Below are 26,413 nucleotides of genomic sequence, written 5' to 3'. Positions count from 1 at the left end.
CTTTGATATTCTTGTTACTGCATCTCCCGTCTGTGACTCTGCCCATTATCATTACCCATATGGGATTATACTCCATACTTTTCTAAATATAACAAACATTTTTTATAATCACAAAGAAAATGTAAGGCTCCAGCATGAAGCAGTGTTCAAGGCTGTGCAGTATGCTAGCATTTCAGCTTATTTGTGAACTTAGCCGAGAGCGTCTCATTAGCGTTGCTCATGATTGTCATTAACACGCACTCAGAAGGATCTTAAAGGTGACGAGAACCTTTAATGCGGAGATGCGACCCGCATATAAGCTTCATTTTAAAAGCAGTTAAGAGATTTTGTGTTTAAAACTTTTCAAACGTACTAATATTGTATTTTTAGATTAGCTTCAGAAACAAAGGGAAAGACTGTATATGGATCGTGAGCTGCTCGAGGAGTACAGGACACATTTGGGCAAAGTACTTCAAAAACACGAATGATCACTTTGAACAGTAATAGCACTAACATCAGTCTTTCAGTTGTTTTTACTTTCTTTGTTGCTTGCATCTTTTCTCAGTCAATTGGGTAAACTCAATTATTTTCATTACCATAATTCTTATCTCCACAAGAGACTTTTCATTACTGCTATGCATGAAAATGTGCAGATTTCTAAAATGTTTTATCTTCCAGAGACAAGAATTTGTCATATTTATCAAAACATTTTCTTTAATCGTCGCCCTGCTGGTGTTTTTGTGAGCAATAACATTAATTAAAAAATGAGCTCTACATTTACATGTTTGTGTGTCGGTCATGAGAAATATATAAATCATTAATTTTCATTAATTTAGGTAAATCAGAAAAGATCTTTTAAAAATCTTTTCCTAATTAATGGTCTCAGTTTGTCGGTAATGAGATTCATTTTTGGATCATGCTGCCATTAAATGAGAATAAAAAGTCCATGAAACTGTTTTATAATAATACTTTTATCAAACTGTATGGCAGGTTTACAGAATCGCTTAAATAAGAGAGAGAATATTTATATTTTGATCTTCGTGAGAACCACCCGTGAACGGAGAGGTCAGCAGCGTGGTACGGCGGTATGTGGATTACAGGTCAGGGTTTGGGTTGATCTGTCAGTGATGTTGGGACTCTTGTGAAAATTGATGAAATTATGAATGCAGATCCACCGTGCAATACCACCTGGAGAGGATCTGGCTGGAAACAGCTTCATTTTTTTCAGCATGACAATGATCTCAAACACACTGCCAATGCAAGAAAAGCATACCTAGACAGACAAACTTACAAAGGAACGATCAGTCATGGATTTGTCTCCCCAGAGCCTGGATCTAAACATCATTGAAGTGGGGATCATCTTGCCAGAGAACAGAGCAAAAGGCAGAAACATCCAAATTAGAGCTTTGAATGTCCTTTAAAAAGCCTAAAGTATCATTTGTATAGACTAAAAGAAATTATATTAAGCTCCTGAAGAGAGCTCAGGCTGTGTTCAAGCATAAAGATACTCACACCAAATACTTTTCAATCTTATTACAATTTTATGAACTATGTTTGTACTCTGTTCTGTACTATGACAAATTTACATCCAAAAAATAAACTGAGTGTGGCGTATTGTGCTGTACATTATGAACGACGCACGCTGTTCCAAAGTTCACGAGAACAAGTTCAATAAAAGTTACAATCTAAAAAACAAGAAAAATTAATTATCCATCCACTACAGCCAAAAAATTTATCACGATATACATTTGAAACTTAGCGATAACGATATAACTGACGATATAAGTGACGCAAAATACTTTACAACTCCACAACTTTATTAGTGCAAAAATCCATCACTGTATTTTCACTGAAACAAGCAGCTGTTTTTTATGTGCATTAAAGTTATAAAAAATGTAACAGTGCAAACTCCTGTCTGACAGTTTGACCAAAAGGCATTTCCAGTGGAGCCGACATAACCATGTATAACATCCACAGAACTTAAAGAGGTTAAACACACACAGTAGGTAACATGTTGAAGCACAGTACGTATCACTCCGCGAGGCTCCGCCTACGATAGCCGTAATGCTCCGACAATCCATCAAGCGCTGCGGCTTCGTAGCTTAGCAAAGTCGTACTGAAACATTTGACAGATTTTCGAGCGCCGTGCACATAAAATCGTTTCGGTAATAACGACGGCCCGCCTGCATGCACTACCAAAAACTGCTTTGTTGTGTATCTGACAGTAAAGCTAAACCAGTTCCACACCACTGAAGTTTTCGCATTTTTACAAACCAGTTCTGGTTCATCGTTTCATTCAACGATGCGTTTTCGCCCTTCTCATTCTCATTCGCCGCCATGCTTTTCGGCCATGTGCGTATGTAAACAAAGGCACTGCGCGTGCGCGTTTTACCCATATTCTATCGCCATATTTCATTTTCTTATCATTGCCTAACATTACACCTGTATTACCGTGAACGGTATGATATGGCCCAGCCCTACCATCCACTTTATTCTGCTTATCTGAAATTGGGTCGCGGTGGCAGCAGCCTAGCAGGGAAGCCCAGACCTCCCTCTCGCCAGCTTTCCTTGCTTATCCGGGGAAACGTTCCCAGACAAGCAAATAGATAGGCTCTCTCCAGCGGACACTGGGTCTACGCCGCGCCTCCTCCTGGTAGGACATGCTTGGAACATCTTACACATGAGCTGACTGCCTCAGCTGTTTCCTTCCAATGGCGGCGCCACTCTGAGCCCCTCCCGAATGACTCTTCCTCACCTCAACGCTAAGGGAAAGCCCTCATCAACCCCCCAGGAAAAGCTTCTTTCTGCCCCTTGTATCTAATGTTTTGTCTACTAGCAATAATAGTCATTTATGGCGTTTCTCACCTGTCCACTTGGTGACAGATGGTTGCATATAAGGACTTATCAGTAAATGACTAGTACCTCTGGTACCGACTAGCAATGGCGGAGGGTCAGGGTGGCTGGGGTGGACGCAGAATCCTGACCACCCTATGCCTGCACTGGTGCCGCACTTCCAGACACGTTTGGAGCGGTCAGGAGGTGTGTCCCAATTTAGGGACTACATCCTTTAAAGGACCCGGCCAATCCAAGCAGGCCAGGTCTTTTGAAGGAGGCAGCTGAGGCTGTTAACTGCAACCATGACACTAGCGGGTAGAAACATTTTATACAGCATTGCTCGACAGAAATGAAGGTGAACATCTTAATTTTTTACGCTGGTATGTATGTGAGGCTGAGAGACCACGGCAGCAGGAACTTTAACATTAGCTGATTAACAACAGTTAACTAATGTAGTTCATGAGACTAGTGTTGGTAATATAATGTAAAAATGGTCAACATTAAATTTAATGTATTAATATATGAAAATTAATTAAAAGATTCAATTCAAATATTGAGCATCAGTAAAAAAATAATTCAAGGTGCATTTATTTCTTTTTCATTTCACTTTATCTCTTCATCTCAAGTGAGATGGAGAAGATATGAAAGTCTTAAATGGGGCAGAGATTTTATTAAAACTTTTAAGGAAAAAATAGAAAAGTAAAACATCAAAATAAAACAAATAACACAGAAAAGAAGCAACTACCATTCTGAGGTGGTTTTCTGACCATCCATCCACAAATCTGTCTGTTTCTAACGGTAGTCTTGCTGTCATTTTTTCTTCTCAATCGTTTTCTGCAATCAGCAGCATAATTCTTAATAGATATATCAGTTTCTCATTTATTATATTGTCCAGGGGTTTGCCAAATATATAAAGTTACAGATCTAACATAGCATCAATTTACAACATGTTTCATCTCTTTTTGAAAAAATAGGGTACCAGAAAGGACAGGTGGAAGGACCACGCGCAACAACAACATGCTTGCCCAAATTACCAGCACGTATACTGACAGGAAGCTCAGAGCTGAGCAGACTGCAGGTGTCTAACACACCTGTTAAGGAACTTGGCTGATTGTTAAGAATTTTGCGTGGCTGCAGATTACTGGGCAAAATCACACATGAAGCATGAAGACATGATGGTAAACTGATAGGAATTCATACAAACATTCACACAGCTCTTTTTATTCTGTGCCTTTAACCACTTTCAACACACACACAGGAGTAGCTGGGGATCAAACCACAAACCTTTTCCTAGTGGATGACCCCTCTATGTCCTGAACTACTACTTTTGAGAGTGTGAGAGCCTGTATGTGTGCACCATAGACCTACAGAGACAGCAGCAGCTTAGTACATGCATCATATTTCTGAGCGGAGATTCATGGTGGATATTATAATGATGAACACGCCTCGTAAAAGAGAGCCTCCAGTACCTGTCATTTAAACTTAGGCTGACCCAGTTTACTGGAAACGTTTCATCACTTCACCTCCAGATGGTTAAGTCAGAGTTCACTTTCCAAGATTTTCACCTTGTGATTGTGAAACTCAACTGCATTCAATGTCCATCCTTAAAGTGACATTTCAACTGCCTTTTATTAAACTGACACATTCTGTGATTTCAGTGCTTAAATGCTAACTGCAGTTTTAGCTGCTTCCATCTACGACTCGACTGTATCCAAGGTGTTTGACTCAGCTGCCCACAGCGTGCAGCCATGACGCAAAGCAGGGCTGCGTTAAAGCAGCACAGCAGGTGCCGTTGCTGGGAGTTGCAACTTGAGACGTTAAGCGCAATTTGATTGCTAAAAGTAAAAGTGCACAGTGCTGAAAAGCTAAAGCTCTAAAAGACAGTCAGGGCAGCTCCATCGTTCATTGTGACAATTTTTCTGGAAACTGTTTCACTTTAAAATCATCAACTTGTATTGATTACACTTTACTAAATAGTTATTTCTAATTAAACAATTATTTCCAATCAGCAGTGTTTGGTTTGTTAATCAACAAAAGGAATGTACTGCACATTACTCATTACTCTTTTTAAAAGTAATGCAATAAGTTACGTAGTTACTCGCTGGAGAAAGTAATTTGTTACACTACTTGTTACTCCATAAAATGACCTGAAACGCCAAACTTTATACATCCCAGATATATCGCTGTAAAATAGTCACTTGGAAAATGAATTTAATAATAATAATGATGATAATTAAATAACTGTGTGAGAATTACAGGTAATTAAAACTTTACACTGAAACACTACCAGGACTCCTGGTACTGTACATATCGTAATCAATAATTCAGCATTCGAAAAGCTTGTGGGAGGGAGCTGTTGATCAGTGCTGCCTTTTATACTGCAGAACGTTTGCCTAATAGCAGCAGTTCAAAGAATATGTGGAGAGGGCGTAAGAGGTCCTTCATGACGATCAGTGCCCTAATCCTGCAGAGGCTCTGAAAGAGGTCCTGGAAGGAGGGGAGGAAAACTCGGATGACGTTCTCAGCGGCTCCAGCTATCCTCTGAAGTGCTTTTTTGTCTGACCTACTGCAGCTGGAACATCACGCTGATGTGCAGTAAGTGAGAACACTCTCCACCACGCCTCGGTATAAAGTCCTGAGGATGCTGGAGGAGAGACGCCTGTTTCAGGAAGTGCGGTCTCTGATGGACCCGTTTTGTGATCACGGAGATGTTCTTGCACCAGCTCAGGTCCTTCGAGATCTTCCACTCTTTCCACTGGGCAGCTGCTGATACCCAGAGGAGTTTGCTCGATCTGCGTCTTCTGGAAGCTGTGATCATCTCTTTTGCTTTGGCTACATTTAGCACCAGATTGTTTTCTCTACACCAGCCTACAAGCTGTTCAACTTCTTTACTGTACACTGAATCATCGTTTCCGCTAATCAGTCCTGCCTCTGTGGTATCATCCACAGATGTGAGGTTCCCCTCATATCTAGATACACAGTTGTGTATAAACAGCGTAAACAACAGTGTTGTTTAAACAGCCTTGAGAAGATCCAGTGCTCAGCCTGATGGCTTTGTAGAGTTTCCTAATATGGGATGTAAGGATGCATCTTCTATGGAGCGGTTGGGACAACAAGCAAATTGGTCAAATGATGCAGGAAGGCTGGCTGTGATGTGTGGTTTGATAAGCAGTTCAAAATACTTCATTACAATTGGTGTCAATGCGACGGGACGGTAGCCACTTAGACAGGATACAACTGGTTTCTTAGCTACTGTGGCCTGGCTGAGAGAGGTTAAAGATACCAGCGCGGACATCAGCACGCACGCCAGCGCAGTCCCTGAGCACACGTCCTGGGATTTTATCTGGACCTGCTGCTTTCCGTGGGCTGACCCTGACCAGGGTCCTCTGGGTATCTGCTTGCTTACGATAACAGCTTTGTAACGGGTCAGTGCCTGCACTCCCTGCCACATTGGTCTGATATTTCTTGTCTTGCGGATTCTCTCTGCATAGGTGCCAGTCTGGCAGTTTCTTCGCCCGCTCCAAAGCTGCATCAGGCTGTCAGCAGTGAGCGCAGTTCTGTGGTCATCCAGGGTTTCTGGTTGCCATGTGCATGACGGTCTTAGCTACAGTGATATTGTCTGTGCACTTGGCAGTGTAGCAGGTTACTGCTCCGCATACTCCTTGATGTTTATCTGGTCTCCCAGTGAGGCTGCCGTCTTGAACAGCACTCAGAGTGCCTAAAGCAGTCTCGAGGTCCACCCTCTGGCCAGAGGCTGGTCTGTGTTATCGCTGGTCTGCTGCACTTCAGGAGTGGTTTGCAAGCGGGCACCAGCATGTTCACACCATGCACTGCTTCAGCTTGGGAAGCACAGTCGTTAAACTGGTATGGTTAAAATCCCCCACCATCACTCCACAGCTGTCTGCCATAGCTGTCCCTCTTCTGTTTGCATTCACAGCGCTTTCACTCTATCTCTCCGACAGGATGCCGTATTGACTTCGTACGACCAAGTCAGAGCTGAGCTTTGCAGTTCCAACCACATACTTTGCCCTGAGTATTACTGAGGTCTCTCGTTCTTAAGTTTCACGGCCACAACGTTGAAACACTCTCACTTGTCCCTAGAAGAGCCGCTGCATCCATGCGCTACGCCATCTCTGAAAAATGTAATGTGATTACAGCAACACATTACCCCCAGCACAGCCAGTTAAATTATAATTCATTATCATTCGTTATCTATGAATAATATACATTGTATCGTAGCTGATAAAACATGAGCTACATAAGCTTTTATATATCATGTACTCATAAAAGACAAATGTTTTTATTTATTTTTAAATAATAAAGGTTTCACCACTGATCAGTAATCCTGTCCTCATTCCCAGCATCACGATGGTTCGTTTCATGGCTGGCACTAGCTGCTAGCTATGCTCTCAGTTTCTACACTACGGATGCTTGAACAGTGCCATAACCACTGACATCAGTTAGTATGGCATGAGCTACTGCAAGACAGTCACCTATCTTTTGGAAATGCATCCTACAGATACCACTACCATGTCTCAGCACGGTGTGCAGTCTGGCCTTAAAGAATTTGAGGAAGCTGGACTCTCTACAGGCCTACAAATCTCTCAACTGCATCTGAAATCATGTCCTTAACAATAACAAACAAACCAACAAAAACGATGATAAGTAGTACCCCTGACACTAATATTATCAATAAAGTCTTACAGATATCCATTCCTGCTCAGCAGCACTCGTGTCCACACACGACCAGAGGCAAATGTCACACTACTACACCCGCGCTTAGCACCAAACTTCCTCTATTGTTGAATAATTGAAATGAAGGTGCTGAACGCAGATGAAGCATAAGCTTTGAAATTGCTCTTTTTGACAAAACCTATAAAATTATAAAATTATATTCACATAATTTCTTTGAAAAGACAAAAGTCTAAATTTATGGGGCGACCGTGGCTCAGCGGGTTGGGACGCTCATCAGTAACCGGAAGGTCGCCGGTTCGAGCCCCGGCTCCGACAGTCTCGGTCGTTGTGTCCTTGGGCAAGACACTTCATCTACCGCCTACTGGTGCTGGCCAGAGGGGCCAATGGCGCGATATGGCAGCCTGGCTTCTGTCAGTCTGCCCCAGGGCAGCTGTGGCTACAACTGTAGCTGCCTCCACCAGTGTGTGAATGTGAGAGTGAATGAATAGTGGCATTGTAAAAGCGCTATATAAATGCAATCCATTATTATTAATTTCAGTTGCATCATGTAAGTGCTTTAGCCGTTACTGTAAGAATTATGGCCAATGACATGCTAATATGAACTTCAACATTTGTCCAAACTGCCCCAAACATTTGTTTTAACAGAGGGACAACATGGCATCTATAAACAAAACACTTTTCTTTATAAAGTATACATTATTTCTATTTGCACACAATAACAGAATTATATCAGAAAAACTGAAGTTGTCTGTGTAGCTAGTTAAAGCCTACACAAGCCTTTAGGATGGCAATAATTAACCAGTTACTAAAAACAAGAAACAAAACTGTCTTAACCCATCGTAGACCAATCTCTTACATCCTTTGTCTCTATGTTTTGAAAGAGTAGTTGTCAAACAGCTAACAGATCATCTGCAGAGGTTTATTTGAAGAGTTTCAGTCAGGTTTCAGAGCTCATCACAGCACAGAAACAGCTTTAGTGAAGGTTACAAATGATCTTCTTATGGCCTCTGACAGTGGACTCATCTCTGTGCTTGTCCTGCTAGACCTCAGTGCAGCGTTCGATACTGTCGACCATAATATTTGATAATCGATTAGAGAATGATGAAGGTGGGTGATTCTCACAAAGACTGCGAGATCTTTCATATTCTGATAAAAGTATTATTATAACACAGTTTTAAGGAACTGTAATCTTATTTAATGGCAGATGATCCTAAACGATTCTCATTACCAATATAATAAACGACAAACTGAAATAATTCATCAAAAACTATTTTTAAAGAGTTCTTAGACTGACCCAAATAAGCATATAAATGAACAACACACTCCATGAAAATTGATGATTTATATATATTTATATATTTCAAATCAAGTCTCATGACCGACACACAAACATGTAAATGTAGAGCTCATTTTTTAATTAATGTTATTGCTCACAAAAACACCAGCAGGGCGACGATTAAAGAAAATGTTTTGATAAATATGACAAATTCTTGTCTCTGGAAGATAAAACATTTTAGAAATCTGCACATTTTCATGCATAGCAGTAATGAAAAGTCTCTTGTGGAGATAAGAATTATGGTAATGAAAATAATTGAGTTTACCCAATTGACTGAGAAAAGATGCAAGCAACAAAGAAAGTAAAAACAACTGAAAGACTGATGTTACTGCTATTACTGTTCAAAGTGATCATTCGTGTTTTTGAAGTACTTTGCCCAAATGTGTCCTGTACTCCTCGAGCAGCTCACGATCCATATACAGTCTTTCCCTTTGTTTCTGAAGCTAATCTAAAAATACAATATTAGTACGTTTGAAAAGTTTTAAACACAAAATCTCTTAACTGCTTTTAAAATGAAGCTTATATGCGGGTCGCATCTCCGCATTAAAGGTTCTCGTCACCTTTAAGATCCTTCTGAGTGCGTGTTAATGACAATCATGAGCAACGCTAATGAGACGCTCTCGGCTAAGTTCACAAATAAGCTGAAATGCTAGCATACTGCACAGCCTTGAACACTGCTTCATGCTGGAGCCTTACATTTTCTTTGTGATTATAAAAAATGTTTGTTATATTTAGAAAAGTATGGAGTATAATCCCATATGGGTAATGATAATGGGCAGAGTCACAGACGGGAGATGCAGTAACAAGAATATCAAAGCGAGAGAAGAGAGAACAGTTTGAATCTTCTATGAAAACTTGCTGTTGGCCTGGTCAGAGCAGGTGAAGTCGCATCATGCTAATAAGAAACATTTAGTCATTTTTAATAAATTCAAATGTTTTATTTTTTTTAATTTAAATACCATATAAGTTAATGTTAGGCACAATTAGACATTCTTACATATCTTGGCAGAATTGTATTTCTTTTATATGATAAGGAATTTTTTATGACATTAACAAAAACACAGAAAATGGATTCAGACTCACATCGGTAATAAGAATTTACTGGGAGAATTCCCCGGGTTTCTTGGTTAAATTATTGTGAAACTGGGGTTAAATCTTTCTTTACATCAAATATCATAGTTTATATTAATAAGAACGGAGCCTGTTGAGGTGGTTCCAGCATCTGACTAGGATGCCTGCGGGCATGTCCCACCAAGAGGAGGCCCCGGGCAGACCCAGGACCACAGTGGAGAAGGTAGATCTCTTGATGGGTTTGGGAAAGCCTCGGTGTTCCACCGGCAAAGCTAGAGCAGGTGACCGGGGAGGTGGAGGTCTGGGCTTCTTAGGCTGCAGCTCTTATGGTTCTGCTGGTCCTGTACAGTCGTAGGTGAAGCATTGAGTTACAGTCAATGCAGGTGGTCCAAAGGTCGATCAGCCTGGTCTTACAGTCATGAGTGACTCCTTTCACAGTGCTTCACTTGTTCTACATTTTCTCATGTTATTAGAGTTATTATTGCAAAATGGATTCAATTCATTTTTCACCTGAAAATTCGATAAACAACGCCCCATAGTGAGAAAGTGAAAAAAACAGCTTCAAATGTTTGCAAATCTATTAAAAATAAGTTCTATTTCTCCTGACTTGCATGGTACAGTTTCCTCTTCTCTTTTTTTCATAGCATTATTCCAGTTTGTATCTTCTTTCCACTCATCTGCTGCAACACTGAATTTCCCAAATCTGGGACAAATTAAGGCCGTCTTGTCTTGTCTGAAGTCTTTTTGAGTATGATACTACAGCCTTGCCACACCCATTGTTGTTGTCCTTTTAGACGATGAACCTTGCCCCAGTCCCAGATCCGGAGCATCTTCAAGCTGAATGCTTAGATTGGCCTAGTGACCAGCTCCTGGTGATTCCAAACTTTTATATTTGTGGGTGATGGAGAACATTGTTCTCCATTTTCAATTCAGTGTTATGTGTATAGCATCAAATCCCAACAACAATCACCTTAAGGCAGTAGGATAAATAAAATACAGAGAAAATCCAAACAATGAGATGATGCCCTATGAGGAAGCGCGTGGTAATAGTGGGGAGGAAAAACTCCCCCATTTACGAGGAAGAAAAGTCCAGCAGAACCAGGCTCAGGGTCAAGAAGAGAGAAACTGCTCCACAGCAGGAGCTCACACACTAGAGAAGCACAGGGATTAATAATAACTGATAATTCAATTCAAAGTGGTGTATAGACACACAGTGAGTGAAGGAGAAACACTCATCATGGGAGCCAACAGCAGTGTAACTAATCACCTGATCCAGCCCTAGCTAGGTTTTATGGCTAATGTTTAGAGTATAGAGGGTGTCCATCTCCTGGATCCAAACTGGGAGCTGGTTCCACAGAAGAGCAGACTGAATCTGAAGGCTCTGCCTACTTTAAAATAGCCTTGGGATCACAAGTACACCATTAGTCTGAGAGCAAAGTTCTCTATTGTGCTGATACCATACTACGAAATCTATAAGAAAACATGGGTGCTGATTATCAGGCTCTACAATGCTGCAGACGTCTATACCTTTGCCCAGATCTGTGCCTGGCTCAGCACTCTACAATCTCAAATTCTCCAGACGTCATGGATTGGTTTGTGCTCTGACATACACCCTCAGCTCTGGGAAAAGCTATGGACTTTATATAGACAGGCTTTACAAATCAGCTCAAATCAACTGAATTTACCACAGAATGGCCTAAACTGATCATTTTCCTACTGAAGTCAGCTAACTGTTGAACAACATGATGTCTCAATACTAGTGTGGTGTTCAGTAGCTCCACTGATACTTGCATGTTCAACAGCAAGTTGAAAAGTTTAACATTTTAAGACAAAAGCCCCACACTGGTCACAATATTATAGTGGAAAAAATAAAGGTTTTGTCTCACCAGCATAATTCAATTATTTGAACTGATGGAGTTTGATGCAGCACATAAGACTTGATGTGGAGTTCAGGTCATCTTTAAAATTAATGGGCATTTATTTAAATTTACCTATCATAAAAAACCCTATAACAGTTATACTGTGGTTACTTTTGGAACGGTCTACAAGACTTTTAAATGCAAGGCAGCCAGCTATACATGTGTTTTAGAGGTAAATAGCCTTAAGTTCCTATGGGCCCGTGATGTTCAGTTATTTTGAAAAGAAGCGCATCCAATGGAAATCAACTTTTAACGAGCAGACCCAAACTCTTTAACTAGGATTAGTGGTGATATTTAAAGAAAAGAAAAGAAAATACACCTAATACCTACAAAAACACGGCTCCTCCTTTGGCAATCGTAGGAAAACCCTTAACAGAGGGCAAAAAGAAACGCTGCAGAGGATACACATCCATCCTTCCCCTGGTCCAAATATATGACCAGTGTAAAGAAAAGGAAACAGGTCTATCTAGGAAGCAACAGACAACGTAACTGCACAACATGGACTGATTGGGATTCTTGTACAGCGCTTTTCTGCTCTCCCAGAACACTCAAAGCGCTCTATACAACATGCCACATTCACCCAGTCACACGAGCATCATCTTTCTATGCATTTAAGTGCTTTCTAACTACCAGTCACACACATTCATACTCCAGTGGATGCAGCGGGATTACTATCTTGCCCAAGGATATTTGGCATGCAGATTAGGGGGAGCCAGGGATCAAACCACCGACCGTCCAATCAGCAGATGACCTGCTCTACCTCCTGACCTACAGCCACTCCTAAAAGTGGGGAAAAAAATTCAGCTTGAGTAACAGTACCAGCACTCCGTATGTAAAGAGACTCGGTCATCACTGAATGTGGAGGTGTGTTCAAAAAGACCCCATCAATTTTTGGAATGAACCTGTGACGAGTCGACACTAATTTTAAACTGGTTTGCAAGAGCTGTCACACAAACAGACTTAGCTTGTTGTCACAGCTGTGCTATCAGCTGGGAACAAGTCTATTGACCATTTGTGGCCAAAAGACACAGGCTGCACACCACTCCAGTGGTCAAAGTAAACCAGAACATTTACTTGACATTTTATCAGTGAGATGAGGCGTTATCTTGGGAGTAAGACAGAACACTAATAAAAGTGACTCGTGCGCTCCCACAGAGCGCCCTGCCAGGAATCCAGATGACTCTTATTGTATTGTAGTTAATCTTAGGATTTGTTTGATCACAAAGTATTGGTTCATGATAGTTTGAAAGATATCAGTATCACAGCATCTTTAAACATACTGACTTTACTCTGGGTAGGACAGTGCTTCCCATACACACAGCCACTACATGGTAAGTGCTGATGACCCAGGGAAAAGATATTCAGTGAAACTGAGCTGAATGAATGTGAATGCTTTCCTTTATTTCACTAAAAGTCAGCTTGGATTCTTCTTTTTATTTGCCGCCTTGCATCTCATTGTTAATGCAAAATGACGTGACGTTTGAATGAGAACAGGTCAGAGAAGTTTGCAAATCACAGGTCCATCTTCTGTGATGTGCAACTGAAGCACAGACCATCAAACATTCAGCCTAATTCCTGATCACACAGGATAACGAAACGAGACTAACATTTTCTCTTGGAGCCATGGAGCGCACTGTGGCTGCAGCTGCCCAGACGCCAGGTTCAATTCCACAGGAAGCTCACACACTGAGTAAGCACACCTTCACTGAGGCATCAACATGATGTCACAAAGAATGAATGGAAACAATTAAGCAAATTGTCTTTCACCCATTTTATGACCGACCCACCAGCACCCAAAAAACCTACAGAGCGCTAAATTGGGTGTGTATGTAGTGAGGGCATTCTGTGACATTTAAATAGTGATAAATATCTGCCTACTGTTAACCAAGAACAGGAAAGGAGCACGGAAATAGATTAAAAAGGTGTCAAGTTATGACTGTTCCAGATGTGCTTCGGCACCGTCCATTTGTCGTTCTGTTCTTGGCTACGAATAGCTATCTCCAGGCAACTGGATGCCAGTGTGCCTCTATTTGAGGGTAGGGTAGGGTAGGGGCTGGGGCTGGGGCTGATGCGGTAGCTAAGCTAGCGGCTATGTTAGCTGCCACAGCAGATGAAATGCTGCAGGTCCACTGAGGACAGCCCGGGGTTGCTGATCGGCTGCTATGTCACCTAAACTCATCCGAGTCCTCGCGGTACAGCAGAATATTCGCACATATGCTAGAGGACAATCAACACGTCTCTAATGCAATCGTGTAATAGCACACTCATTCAGCTCCCATCGCTTTTCCCGTTTTGCTCCGCCGGCATCCCATCCCAGTCTACTGGATGTCGCGCGTTAACGCGAGGCAGGTCACAATATCACAGTATGACACTTGTGTTCGAATTAACCAGTAGTCCCTTAATGACCAGCACAACTATGTCAACTCGCCAGATGGTTACTTGTCAGTCACAGGCTAAAGTGGAGGAGCAGGGGTTGGCAACGCTGCACACTATTAAAAGCCAGAGTAACGACTAGTTATCGTAAGGCACGTCTCAGCCACCGAGACGCATCACCCCAGCTTAAGCTGTTCAACATCAACCACTGTGCACCAGCAATGGTGACCAACCTGTTTCAGTCGAAGCCTGCCTCTTTGCCTCATCAGCTATCTGAGGCGCCGCGCCGGAGAAGCGGTAACACGAGGCCGGTAACAGGGGCGAAAAGAGGGTAACGTTCTTCTACCAAGCACTGTTACCACTAACCCAGTGTCAGCCTCCACCATAACCAGCAACTCCTCCATAAATAAGACCAACGCCGGCCGGCTAGTTCTTACCTCAGGCGGTGTGTCGAACCAAGTTCCGACTAGCAGCCATGTTCGGAACCCCTATTTCCCTTCGTCCACACGAACCGAGCCCCCTCCCCCAGGTCAGTTGTCCTTCGTTCAAAGCAGAAATCCAAAATAATGTCGAGTTGCCTTATTTGCCAGGAACTGGTTTCCCGTTTCCAGTACAATATGATAGTCTATGTTCTTCGGAGCTCGAGGAGCGGAGCTGTCGATGGGGACTGATTGCCGGCGCAGCACAGCTAGCCGTGCCTAAGGGGTGGTGGGCAGCCCGCCGCTTCAAACACGGACACCTCGAACTCAGTCTTCTTTCTGTTAAGCAAGCTTAATGTACTGGATCGATATTTATTCTCAGGTGCACAACAAAGTCCCTTGCAACCACAGCGTGGGGCAACTGAATAGGCGATCTCGTCCTCTTCTCAATTAATTTAAAGGCAAGATGCTAACATTAGCTAGCTAGCTAGTAGCTAGCATGCTAGCTGTCTTGATTAAAACACTGCCATTGGAATTTGAAGGAAGACAGTCCGCAAAGTGCAGGCTGTTTGATAGTAACGGCCAGCCGACGGACCGAACCTGCAGACGCTATGAGAAAGACCGTATTTTAGCAGACACGGCTAAAGCTAACTCTATGCTGGCCAGCCCCTCTGTGATGTTAATATCGGTCAAAGGAGAGGGGCTGCATTGAGAGCGCACTCCCGACACTAGGCAAGTACGGCCCAGCGCGTTCCAGAGAAATTTCCCACAAAATGGCTGCCAAAACAAACCGCACCGCATACTATCATACAAACTTCCCAAAGTTCAGTCTGTAATGGTGCTAAAGCAATCATTTTAGAGGTCTGCCCGATGCAGACCGTGTAACGCTTCGAAAAGATGATGGTAGCGTTGTCACAAACTAGCACGAGTCACCACTTTAGAGAGCACTTCCTTTCCTCTGCAGGTACGAGTAGTTCGTTTCTCCTGTAACTACACAAAGCGATTAATGTGAGTTTCACTGACAGCACGGGCACAGGCAGCAACGAGCTAAACGGCCAAACACCCGCCGCGCACAGCGCTCGTGCTACCTGTCCACACATGAGCTCCGCGTCACACCTGAGAACAGGTGGACACACTCATGTTCGTCGGGGGGAGGACTGAGCGGCTACAGCGCGAAACCTGAGCTGTGGTCGTTAGTGTTGTACCCCAGCACCTGTGCGCTCCACGGTCACGTCTTTGAGTGACGCGCAAAGTCAGCGTGGAGCTGCACCCACGGACACTTGTTGGTTCAAAGCTGCCTGAATTCTTCAAGAAGGCGCTGGAAACGCTTCAGATTCTGACAGCATGACACACCTGCTGCACAGCTGACCGGTTGAAGTGACACGGTGAGTCATCGTCACACAGCTACAGCGTGGATACGACACGGTAACAATGCTCCAGTAAGCTGTGGCGTTTAAATGATGCTGCGTTGGTACTCAGGGGCTCTTGACACCACACGTATGGAGCCGTGCTGCCATGTTTGCCAGCAGGACTCAGGACTGACGTCCGGTTGGAGCCGGTGCGGATTGCGGTCCGTTTCCCGTTCTCAGCGGCAGGACTGGCCTGCGTGGGCTCCTGCTCCAGCTTTTGACACGTTGAGTAGAGCTGCTGCTCTGCATGCCTTTGTTGTAACAAGTAGATGAGTGACTGTTGCATTTGTATGACCGGTCTCTTACCTGTGGCAGGTATCACAGAACTGCTGCTCACTGCATTGTTTAGTGGGGGGACCAGTTTCTGCAACCCTGTGGGACAGCTGTGCCGTACAATCCAGGGCCCAGCAACCTTCCACGTTCAAAGTCATTAAAGTTACCTTTCTTCTCAGCTTGAACTTCAGCGAGTTGTCTAAATGCATCAGGCTACTGCCACGTGACCGCATGATTAGACCGTTGACCATGTGTACCTAACAGAGTGAGTAATGGCATTTTTAAAACCACCTCAGTGCTGTGAATCTGGACCAAAGAAACCAAGAGCAGTCAGATTAATGTTCGTCAGTGTGATGGTGCATTTAGCTAAAGAGTTCAATTATAACCAACCAAAAACATTTATTAAAACAAATATGGCAGCTATGTGGAAAACAGAAAAATACTTAAACTGGTTCAAACAAACAGCTACAAAACAGGAAGTGTGTATAATGGACGCTGTTTGTCACCCGAAGAAGCAAAAACAACATATTCACTTTGAATAAATGGTCCACTGTTAACCATTTAAAGATACCAGCAGTGTGGGTGCAAGTTCAGAATATGGAGCCAGTCACAGACTAAAAGAATCATTAAGAAAATAATCAGGAGCACAGAAGCCAACAAACAAAACAGCAGAGCACACAAGCAACCTCGCTGCAGTCAGACTGATCAGGGTCCTCAGCACAAACAGCTGGATCCAAAATCCCAGGACAAGGCAGGTTCACAGCACGCAACAGTGTGTGTGTTACTTTGTAACCTCATCTACTGTATACATGTACATTATAAACAACGGGACCTTTTCACAGCGCAAACAAGGTACTGCACTGATGGACCCAGGTATCACATAATGTTCTCCACCTGATCTGTGAGAACTGGAAGCACCAGAGGAGATGGATGGTTGATTAAAGGACCCTGAGAAACCCCAGCTGAAGGTCTGCTTCAATGTGCTTGGAGGAAGCTGCAGACCGGTGCCTGAAGCCGAAGAGGAGGGTGACAGACGGCAGACGTGCCAGAAGGAGGTTGCAAATCCATTCTCCTCCTCCGGCCCAGCTTACACGCACACATCATTTCTTCTGTTTTGGTGGAGGTCTGAGAACAAAAAAGAAAATGCACAGTTACCACAGATACACACAGCAGGTACTATGTTTACAGACACATGCAGTGTTTTTGGTGCAGGTCTGTGTCTGACAAATTCAATGAAAATCAATATGGGAGGGGAGGGGGGTCCTTAGTAAGATGGCTGAGGTGTTTAAGTGGTTCATGATCTGGTGACTGTAGTCATGTGGTTCTCATGTTGCCTTCAGCGAGCCTCTGCACTTACAGTAAAAGCCAGAAAAGGTCAGAAACGATTCTTTGAGCAGTTCGGCTGCAGCTTGATCTGGTTCCAAACACAGACACATATCTGTAAATACATTTATGCATCCATGTGGCTCATTACCTGAACTCAATGGTAAGTTAGCAAGTTCTTAATGGAAGCAGTGAGAGGTTTTCCTTCCATCTCCTCCAATGAACCTTAAATAAAACTACAGACTGGAGCTGACAGCAGGCTGTTTCTTCAAAGCCACTGTGCTGCTGCCAGCTGGGTTTTGTTTTTAAGGAGTCCACCAGATGGCGCTGCCGCAGCGCAGGAGCTGAGAGCTCTGTCCTCAGGAACCACAGAGGCTGAGGAGCTAAAAAGCCTCGTGTGCAAGTCCTTAGTCTGAGCCCTGATGCAGAGGCAGGAAACTGAACTGATTAACTGAGTTTCAACTGAGCAGAATAAGCTCCGCCTTTCTGATAACAATGGTAATGTTAGGCTGCGTGTTCTTTAAAAACTAAAGCAACATTACATGGTTACTCTGATAAACAGTTACAGGTTACTCAGCAACTGTTCCAGTCCAACTATGTTGGATCCACTTCAAAGAAAGCTTTCAGAAAATGTAACCTTTGACCCGGAGGTTCAGCAGCTGCAGCCATGGCTGCCCGACCGACAGGCTGGTCGCCCGCCCGCTGTCATCAACCGGGGTTTTTGTTTTTCCTTTAAGAGGCTGGTATTCAAAGGCAGCCAGCCTCCCCTCATCCACACCAGTTCCCCTACAGGCAGGAGCACCATCAGTGTGGTTCCTCACCCCGCCCTGCAACATCTGGGCGGGGCAGCGGAAACTACCTGCCAATGCTGCCCATCGACATCAGCTCTGCCTTTAACAGTGACCCCAGACATACTGCCTTAACCACACCTGCACGTGGATTAAAATCATCCTCACCGATCGGGCCAAGCTTTACAAACAGTGAAGCTCGGCCCACATCTCTCCTCCACTCACACTTTGTAACGGCTCTACAAACTCGTCCCCCTCTAACTCTTTGAGTTGTTCAGTCTGACGTCACTAGCCATGTCTGCGCCTAAACTCCGCTGCAGGTCCATATATCAAACATCACTGTGGCATTACTGAGAGTTGAAAAACTGTCTAAAGTCTTTCATCTTTAATAAAATGATCAGCGTTCTGCTCTACCAGGTGTAACAATTGAGTTTAACATCCAGGCATCCATGAAAACGGAATTTATGACATTTAACGGAGTTAGAAGTTAGCAGGGAGTTAGCTCGCTAGCTTCTATCTAAATACAATATAGCATGTCCTGACTGCGGGGTTTTGGAAACAAATTAAAACGTACAGCTCTGTTATCACTTCCAACATAAATGAAGACAGAGAACTAAACAGCAGTGACGTTTGTAGGGTTACTGAAGTTGGGCTAGCTGGTATATAATGATGTGCTACGTGACCGCTAGCGACACAGCTATGTTAGCATAATATAAACAAGCTAACTTTTTTTCCACTCGATAAAAGTTAACGTGAGTGTTCTCGGTGGTCAGGAACAAATGTAATCGCATGGCAGGATGCTGTAAAAGGACCAAACTTCAGCCAGGAGAACAACTGAGATAATCCATCCACAATACGAGGTTAGTCATTCATATACTGCTGCATGGGCTGGGCTGTAGTTACATCCTAAGGTTTTAAAAACTGAGCTTAAATAAATGATTAGCGGTAATAAAGGGAGGTCAACAGTGATCACTGACTGTTTTAGGAGCTTTTTGAGATCAAATAGAAGAAAATACATGACATTAAACATGTTAACAACACAAAAGCCATATTAAACGCAGACTACTTTAGACCCGGAAGTAGGATTCGTCGTGTCATCACTGAACAACCGGATAGAAATAATCATGTCACAGTGGGCATAGCTGGACTCATCTCAGACAAGGTTCACCTGGTGCCCTGAACAGCAAGAAAACAAAAGAGGTCATCATGGGTTTTAGGATGTGCAGAGCAGACTGTGTGGACACGTTCCAGCATTTCCCACAGAGAACATTTGGTGGACTGCCCACAGCACCGCTGCCGTGAACAAAGGTCAGGAGCACCTACGCTTCCTGAGAGATCTGAGGGGTTGTAGACGCAGCTGCTGGTGTCTCGCCACTCCTCCCTGCTGTAACGTCAGTGTGTTTTACAAACTCCTTGTCCACAGTAAAAAAAAAAAAAAAAAAAAATCGAAGAGAAATAGCATCTCAGCAGGAGGATGAAAATGGCGAGGGAGCCTTCACATACTTTACCTGGTGCCCTCAGGGCAGCGTGTCAGGTCTGGTAACCCATACAGGGACCCTTCATGTGAACATGCAAAGGAAACACTGGTTTCCAACTTGGTGAGTTGCTAAGCAGCTTCCTGTGACCGTTTCTCCTGATCACCAATGTTAGTGGACGTGAATCTGGGTGCAGAGCCTCATTAAGGGCGCTTTACCTGTAGATGCCCACCACCACAGCGTGGTCTCTCTCATAGGGCTCCAGCGTGAGCTGTTCCTGTGGTTTCATGTTCTCTGCACTCATCTTCTTCACTTCTGAGGCAAACACTGCCTCTGGAGCTGCTGTCGAGTCTATACAGTTAGCCTTAAGGAAGAAGAGCACAGCTGGAATCAGACTCACGAACAACAACAAGTCCTGAACAGGTAGACATTCCTCACCATCACACGAGTATCCTAGCACACGACTAAAACTAGTTTGAGTCCAAATCAAGGATTCAGTCACACATAAGCTGATTTAGCAGCCGTCTACAGTCATTCTGTAGTGAAGCAGGAGACGCCCTTTTATTCTCTTTAGCTTTAGCAACATTTGCTATTAGAAATCACGCCATGTGAGAAACTTTGTGGGTCAGTAACTCGAGATAACTGACTCGGAAAATGTCTTCATTCGTTTTTTGAGATTGAACAAAGCCTAAGCTAAAACGTGTGAAAATGGTCAGCAGCCACTGGCCGAAGAGGAACCGTGAAAGACCTTTAGAAAGCCTGGAGAACTTCTGCATAAGACAACGTTAAAACCTTCAAAGTTTAGCGTTCAGGGAGCCGTTACCTGTTACGGCAGTTATCAGCGTACCTTGATTGAGATAACAAAGTGGCCGCCGTTCTTCAAAAAGTTGTGAGCGTTCAAAGCAACGATCCTCGTCTGGTCAGGCTGGGCAACATCAGCAAAGATCACATCCACCATGCCTGCAGAGGGACAGACGGCACGTGAATGCTCTGCATGTGTTCACCGTGCAGGTTCCTGATGGGACGATGGCCGCCCCTCGCCTTCGTGTCAAGGATTACAAACAAACCTGTTCGTCTTTCACCAGCTCATCTGCATCACACTACTCACCAACAAGCATTCTGTATTTGTGCGGGTGCCGAGCGTCTTCGATGATTGGAATGATGTTGGTGCGTTTTTTCGCCACGTTGAGAAGGTCGCGACCCGACCGGTGGGAAAACTCTACTGCATAGACCAGCCCTTCCTGTCACACAACACACTCATGTCAATGCAAGCTGCTTTTGTTTCCTGTGTTAAATCTACACCACCCTAGAAATCTTGATGATGCAGCCCATTGGCCCACTCATGACTTTATTTCCACCCAATTCTGTCCCCATTTTTAATCCACTGGGAGAGAAACTCCAGTGAGCCGTGTTTGTCTCTTTCATTTTAGGAACATCCCATGACACAGGGATTTCCCACCGTCCGGTTCCCCAGTTTTTGATGGAGGAATGAGGATCGTAGTTTTAATTATTGTGCGTTTGATCCCTTTGCCCCTCCTGTCACGTCCCCTGTGGTCAAACACTACTGCCAGCAGTGGTCTGCCCGTTCGGCAGCTACAAAGAGAAAGTGTGCGGTACTCACGGGTCCAACGATGTCGGAAACGTGGGACACTGTGGTGCCAGAGGCAGCTCCCAGGTACATGACCTTGGCTCCAGGCTTGATGTGGATCTGGTCGACTCCTCCCAAGATGGCCGCAGCCAGCTTGGAGCGGAACGGATTCCAGGCTCTGTATTCAATCTTAGTCTCTCCTTCCTACCAAGACCGAAGCGAACATCGACTCAAAGTGTGGTCACAACAGCAGGAAGAGCACACGTTTTCATATTTGGCATAGCAGCAACAGCTGAACTGGACTCACTTCCACACTGATCCTCTTCTCTCCATACACAGACTCTCCTACCACCATGTTTTTTGTCACCAGGGCATCCTCCTTTCCCCTGCAGATGAACACTCCTGAGAGACAGACAGACAGACAGACAGACAGACACACACACACACAGGAATAAGCTTCCAAATGAAGGCAAATGCTGAAAGGTGAATAAAATGTGACAAACTGTAGCCGAGGCTCAAAACAGTCCAGCCTTCAGTGCAGAAAATGCCTCAGTCCTCTAAAATATGAACAATCACCTTCATGTCTGTGAGGCTCGATCAGGACCTTCTTCCCTCCTCCGAAACCACCTCGGCCACCCCTCCCTCCTCTACCCCCTCTGCCTCTTGGGGTTCCTCTGCCACCACCACGGCCCCGAAATCCTCCACCGTCTGGGGACTGGAAGCCTCCACCTGAAAAACAGCCGCGCACAAGAGAAAGTTCCAGAACCTGGATCAGCAGGTCGCAGAGTGATGCATTTCTGTCCTTCACTGGGACGTTGGCTGGACACCTTTTGCTGATCATTAAATACACAAGTAACTGTTTTGTTTAAAGAACAAACCAGTAGTTAGACTTTTTGGGTCTCGCTCCGTTTTTTCCATCCTCAGGTGTGTGTTTACAACAGCATGACCCTCGGAGGGCGATGTAAAAACATAATGGCCCATCATATGAAAAAGGCTCCCACCCCTGCTTTACACTGAAACAATTCATGCAGAATGACGACAAGCACCAGTCACCTACCACAGAAATAACTGTTTATTAAAGACAGAATCATTGAAAAGGCAAAGCAGCTGCTCACCAACCAAGTCCTTCCACGGCTGCGCTGCTAACAGCAGCAGATGGTCCCAGCTTGGTACACATTACTGCCATGATGGCTTTAACAACGTGCCCAGTGGCCACAGTGAAACGAGTCATGTGGCTCATATTTACGTGGAAACTGATGTTTTCTTCCCAGAATAAGAACAGACGAGCTGAGGTCTGACTGTCAGTTCACTGTTTGTATACTTCGTGGCAACTTTTATCTTGATTTAATCATCCAGGTAGGTAAAACCTAGAAGGTTGATTCTGTTCTTCTGGATGTTTTCAGTGGGAGAAACGTCATCATCATCATCATCAAGTGTCAGCTGACTGCAGGTCTACAACCTTACAAACAGGACATTTACATAATGACTGAAACCAGCACCACTGAAGGAACAACGGGCTGGAGGTCAGCTCCTCGATCACTGACCAATGGTCATGAGTGCCATTCACAGAGAGTGGGGGGATGGCTGCAATCACATCATTGTAAGACTTAACCTCCAGTGTTTGCTGAAGGTGGGACCTCTTCATCACCATCTGATGGTCTCGTTTTTCTTTTCCACTGTTTGAATCCATGTGAGCTGCACAGCTGTCTGTAAGACTGCGGGGCATCAGTGAGCCAACACACACCTCTGTGGACAAGCGTTGCAACTCTGTGGGCCTTGTATCTGAAATCCACTTTGTGTTTGTTACAAACAGTTATGAATGCTGAGAGTTCAGGAGCTTCTTTTGCCATCGTGTTCGTTTAGTCGAGGACCCCCTCCGAAACGTTTCACTGCTGCTTAAGTCTTTCACTAAGCAAACGTCAGCCTCACAGTTACTGAAATAAAGCCACAGTGCTGTGGGTTAGCAGGCATTATCACCTATAAATGAAGGTGGAACTGCTCTGACGCCGAGACCAGAACTTTAGCTGTAATGTTAACCTTTCAAAGCCGGTCGGAGCGGCACGCTCTGTTTGGCGTAACTATTTTTAAATTCCCGTAGAACTGGAACCACGTAAGCTTGTGCAATCATTTTTGCACATAAAACCGGAGGAGTTGTACTTACATCTCATCCTCGGTCAGTTTCCTTCCACATGTGGCTTTATAGCAACAAAAACATAATATTCCAGAAACACGCTTTGCCGATCCGATCAGCTGTTCGTAACACTTCCCACATTGGAATAGACGTCAGCGTGAACTATGGCATGTTCGCCATGACCTGCCCGAAACCAGAAGTGACGTCATTTTTGCAGAAAATGTAGTTTTTCTTACCTTCGGGGGCTCATAAGCCTACACTGGTGTTTTTAAAAGTCATGTTTGACTCTGTGCTTTTCTCAATAGTTTCCGGGATCCTCAAACTGCACTGCTGGAAATAGTTTATTTTGATGCACATGCTGGTTTTTATGCAAATTTGCATTTCATTATGTTTTTGTTTTTCCTGCAGTGTATAAAAATTGGTGTATTTCAAAAATAAAACTATGAAGACCATCAAAATAAATTTCCTGTGGTTGGAAACTATTTTGTACAACTTTTTTTGTATTTGCAGTTTTGAGGGATAAGCCTCTTAAATTTCTCTGAATAGAAGTATATGTAAAAAAACAAATGTTTTTTTTTTGTAGTTTATTGCACTTTTTTGCAATTTATGCAGTTACTATGGACTCGATGCCTACGTATCATTAAAATGTGGGCTATAACGGTTGTATTGATATATAACAACTTGAAATGCTCCCAAAAAATGGCGCTATATAAATGCAATACATTATTATCATTATTATTATTACTATTACAGCATGTGCAAATATAAAGATAAGCCCTGGCGGGCTTGGTTCTTAAAGGTCTTAAAGGGTTAAGAAAGAGTGGAGCGCTCAATGCGTGGTTAAAACGCGGTGGTTGAAGATTGCTCGGTAACTGGAGAAACAAATACAAAGCAACACTTCATCTGCTGTTTGTGATCAAGTGGAGCACAGAGTGTTTTGTGAGCTGCTTTAACTCTGAGACTGTCACTATTTGAACTTAACAGCCTATAATATTATATTATTAGCAGATACCTGAATAAAAATACTTTTAATTGCTTCAAGTCGTCATCCTGGCATTTGAGGATCACATCCACGATGTGATGATACGAACGGCACGTTTCCAGTCTCACCTCTTCCTCCCCGGAATCCTCCCCGGAATCCTCCTCGTCCTCCGCGGTCACCAAACCCTCCTCTGCCTCCACCTCTGCCTCCACCTCTTCCTCCTCTGTCCATGCGAGGACTGAAACCTGAAACCATGAATCGTTATTATATGTGTAAACAGACACATCTAGCAACCAGTGCGCGGCTGCTTACGCCAGTGCCGCCATCTTGGATCGTTAACCCGGGTCGCTCCACATTTAAACACCGACTCCGACCACTTGGGGGACCCAGCACAACACGCACACAACGCGGCTGTTCAAACACACACTCGGAAACACGCTTAATAAAAGTAACGGGGCTGAGACTCGACTCACCGCCTCCTGTGTGGGCTTTGAACGACAGGCGTGCTCCGCGTGGCCGTGATGTTTGGACACTTTCACGGAACCGCAAACACACAGACCGGGCTAACGTTAGCGCGAGCTACGTCTCGTGGAGCAGAAAACAGCTGTAAACGGCTGGAACGGGTTTCAGCCGGCGTGACCCGACTTTGGCTTTTCCTCGCGGAATAAAACCGTAACTCTGGTTGTAACGGAGCTCGCTGTGTGGGCCCCACGGAGTCCCAGACACGTGCGAGGAGACACAGCGCGTGTTCAACTCAGAGCACTTATTCCGCCAGCGCGGACACACCAACGGCTCACCGTGAACAAACCACGCGCTCAGACAGCCAAGTCTGCGGTAGTTTTCACAATAACGTGGCCGTGTAGGCCGTCCACGCAGTGTACCTGACTGCACAGACTCACCGAATACACGATCAGACATCAGCCCGCGTTAGCGAGCGTAAGCACGTGTGTCTTACTGTACCTGGCCTCATCGTTTCTGGCGTAAACTACTGAAATGGACGCAGCCCGCGGAGTTGAATCGCTTCTCTCCTGTGTTGATCCTCAGTGAACAGACACGGCGTGATCACGTCCCACGTGCAACTGTGCGACCCAGAGCAAACTTTCTTCTTCTATCTAATCTATTGTTGCTTAGCAAGCAAAACGGCGCATTAGCGCCACCAACTGGACACAGACCTTGTTTTCAAACAGAGGACAGCTGCTGTCAGCTGCCGGATGTTGTGCCGAGACAACCTTCCTGTCACAAGGTAGAAGCTGGAATCCGTCTGTGATTGCTGATTGATATCTGCATCTAAACGATAACGGTCAGGCTTAATGTTCACATCTCACATGGTTTGAAAGAGGCACTTATCTGCACAATCTCATGCACACATATGCACACATATGCACACCTGCATACACCAAGTTACTTTTTGCACAACCCACTGTCGTTGTTGCACTTTTGCGATGTCTGTATTATTCGGTTCTGCCTGGCGTTGCACTCTCTTTGCTTTGGTTTGTTGTAATCCTGTTTGATTGTCTGTAGCAGCGTGGTCTCAGAGGAACGTTGCTCCTTTCACTGTGTACTGTACCACTGCACATGGTTGCAATGACAATAAAGCCACTTGACTTGAGAACCACCGATGTCCACTGTGAGCAGCCATCTTTGACGCCATCTGTCTGCCAGACAAAGCCGTTTCAGATTCCTTCCCAGACGCTTAACAGACGCTGACCCTCACATCTTGTGTCAGGTGATCTCAATGGGTCGCATAAGGTCTCACAATAACTTCACCCAAAACCTCTGCTAATAAGGACCCCACGCCCTTTTTCACACCTCGGTAC

At 44.3% G+C, this 26,413-nt stretch overlaps 3 protein-coding genes across 3 annotated transcripts in view; 1 reads left to right on the top strand and 2 right to left on the bottom strand.

The window, feature by feature from the left end:
- dyrk1b (dual-specificity tyrosine-(Y)-phosphorylation regulated kinase 1B) overlaps positions 1-15,710 on the bottom strand; it is a 58,259-nt gene extending 42,549 nt beyond the window's left edge. Inside the window, exon 1 of the mRNA XM_080897534.1 lies at positions 14,646-15,710. The gene's annotated coding sequence lies outside the window, so the exon portion shown is untranslated. The remainder of the gene's footprint in view (positions 1-14,645) is intronic.
- A 978-nt stretch (positions 15,711-16,688) lies between these two features.
- fbl (fibrillarin) lies at positions 16,689-25,714 on the bottom strand. Its single transcript, XM_080897543.1, has 9 exons — positions 25,557-25,714; positions 24,725-24,841; positions 22,060-22,212; positions 21,791-21,885; positions 21,517-21,687; positions 21,004-21,136; positions 20,743-20,855; positions 20,114-20,259; positions 16,689-17,434 (listed from the first exon to the last, which is right to left on the bottom strand). Exons 1-9 carry the CDS (start codon positions 25,564-25,566, stop codon positions 17,410-17,412), a joined length of 963 nt encoding a protein of 320 aa, XP_080753669.1. The 5' UTR covers positions 25,567-25,714; the 3' UTR covers positions 16,689-17,409.
- Positions 25,712-26,413, top strand: part of sacm1lb (SAC1 like phosphatidylinositide phosphatase b) — a 28,837-nt gene continuing 28,135 nt past the window's right edge. The window contains exon 1 of the mRNA XM_080897537.1: positions 25,712-25,839. The gene's annotated coding sequence lies outside the window, so the exon portion shown is untranslated. The remainder of the gene's footprint in view (positions 25,840-26,413) is intronic.

Source organism: Rhamphochromis sp. 'chilingali' (assembly GCF_963969265.1).
Source record: "Rhamphochromis sp. 'chilingali' genome assembly, chromosome: 11".
In the NCBI taxonomy this organism is placed as follows: domain Eukaryota; kingdom Metazoa; phylum Chordata; class Actinopteri; order Cichliformes; family Cichlidae; genus Rhamphochromis; species Rhamphochromis sp. 'chilingali'.
Note: the sequence above shows the minus strand (reverse complement) of the source record. Positions and strands in the feature narration are given on the sequence as shown.

Bases quoted from the DNA above. Each gene is read 5' to 3' on its own strand.
- fbl (XM_080897543.1), bottom strand. The intron at 20,260-20,742 runs GTACGCTGATAA...TTCTTCCTTAAG, and splicing joins ACTTTGTTATCTCAATCAAG to GCTAACTGTATAGACTCGAC. The intron at 17,435-20,113 runs GTAAAGCGCCCT...TTTTGTTCTCAG, and splicing joins GTGGTGGTGGGCATCTACAG to ACCTCCACCAAAACAGAAGA.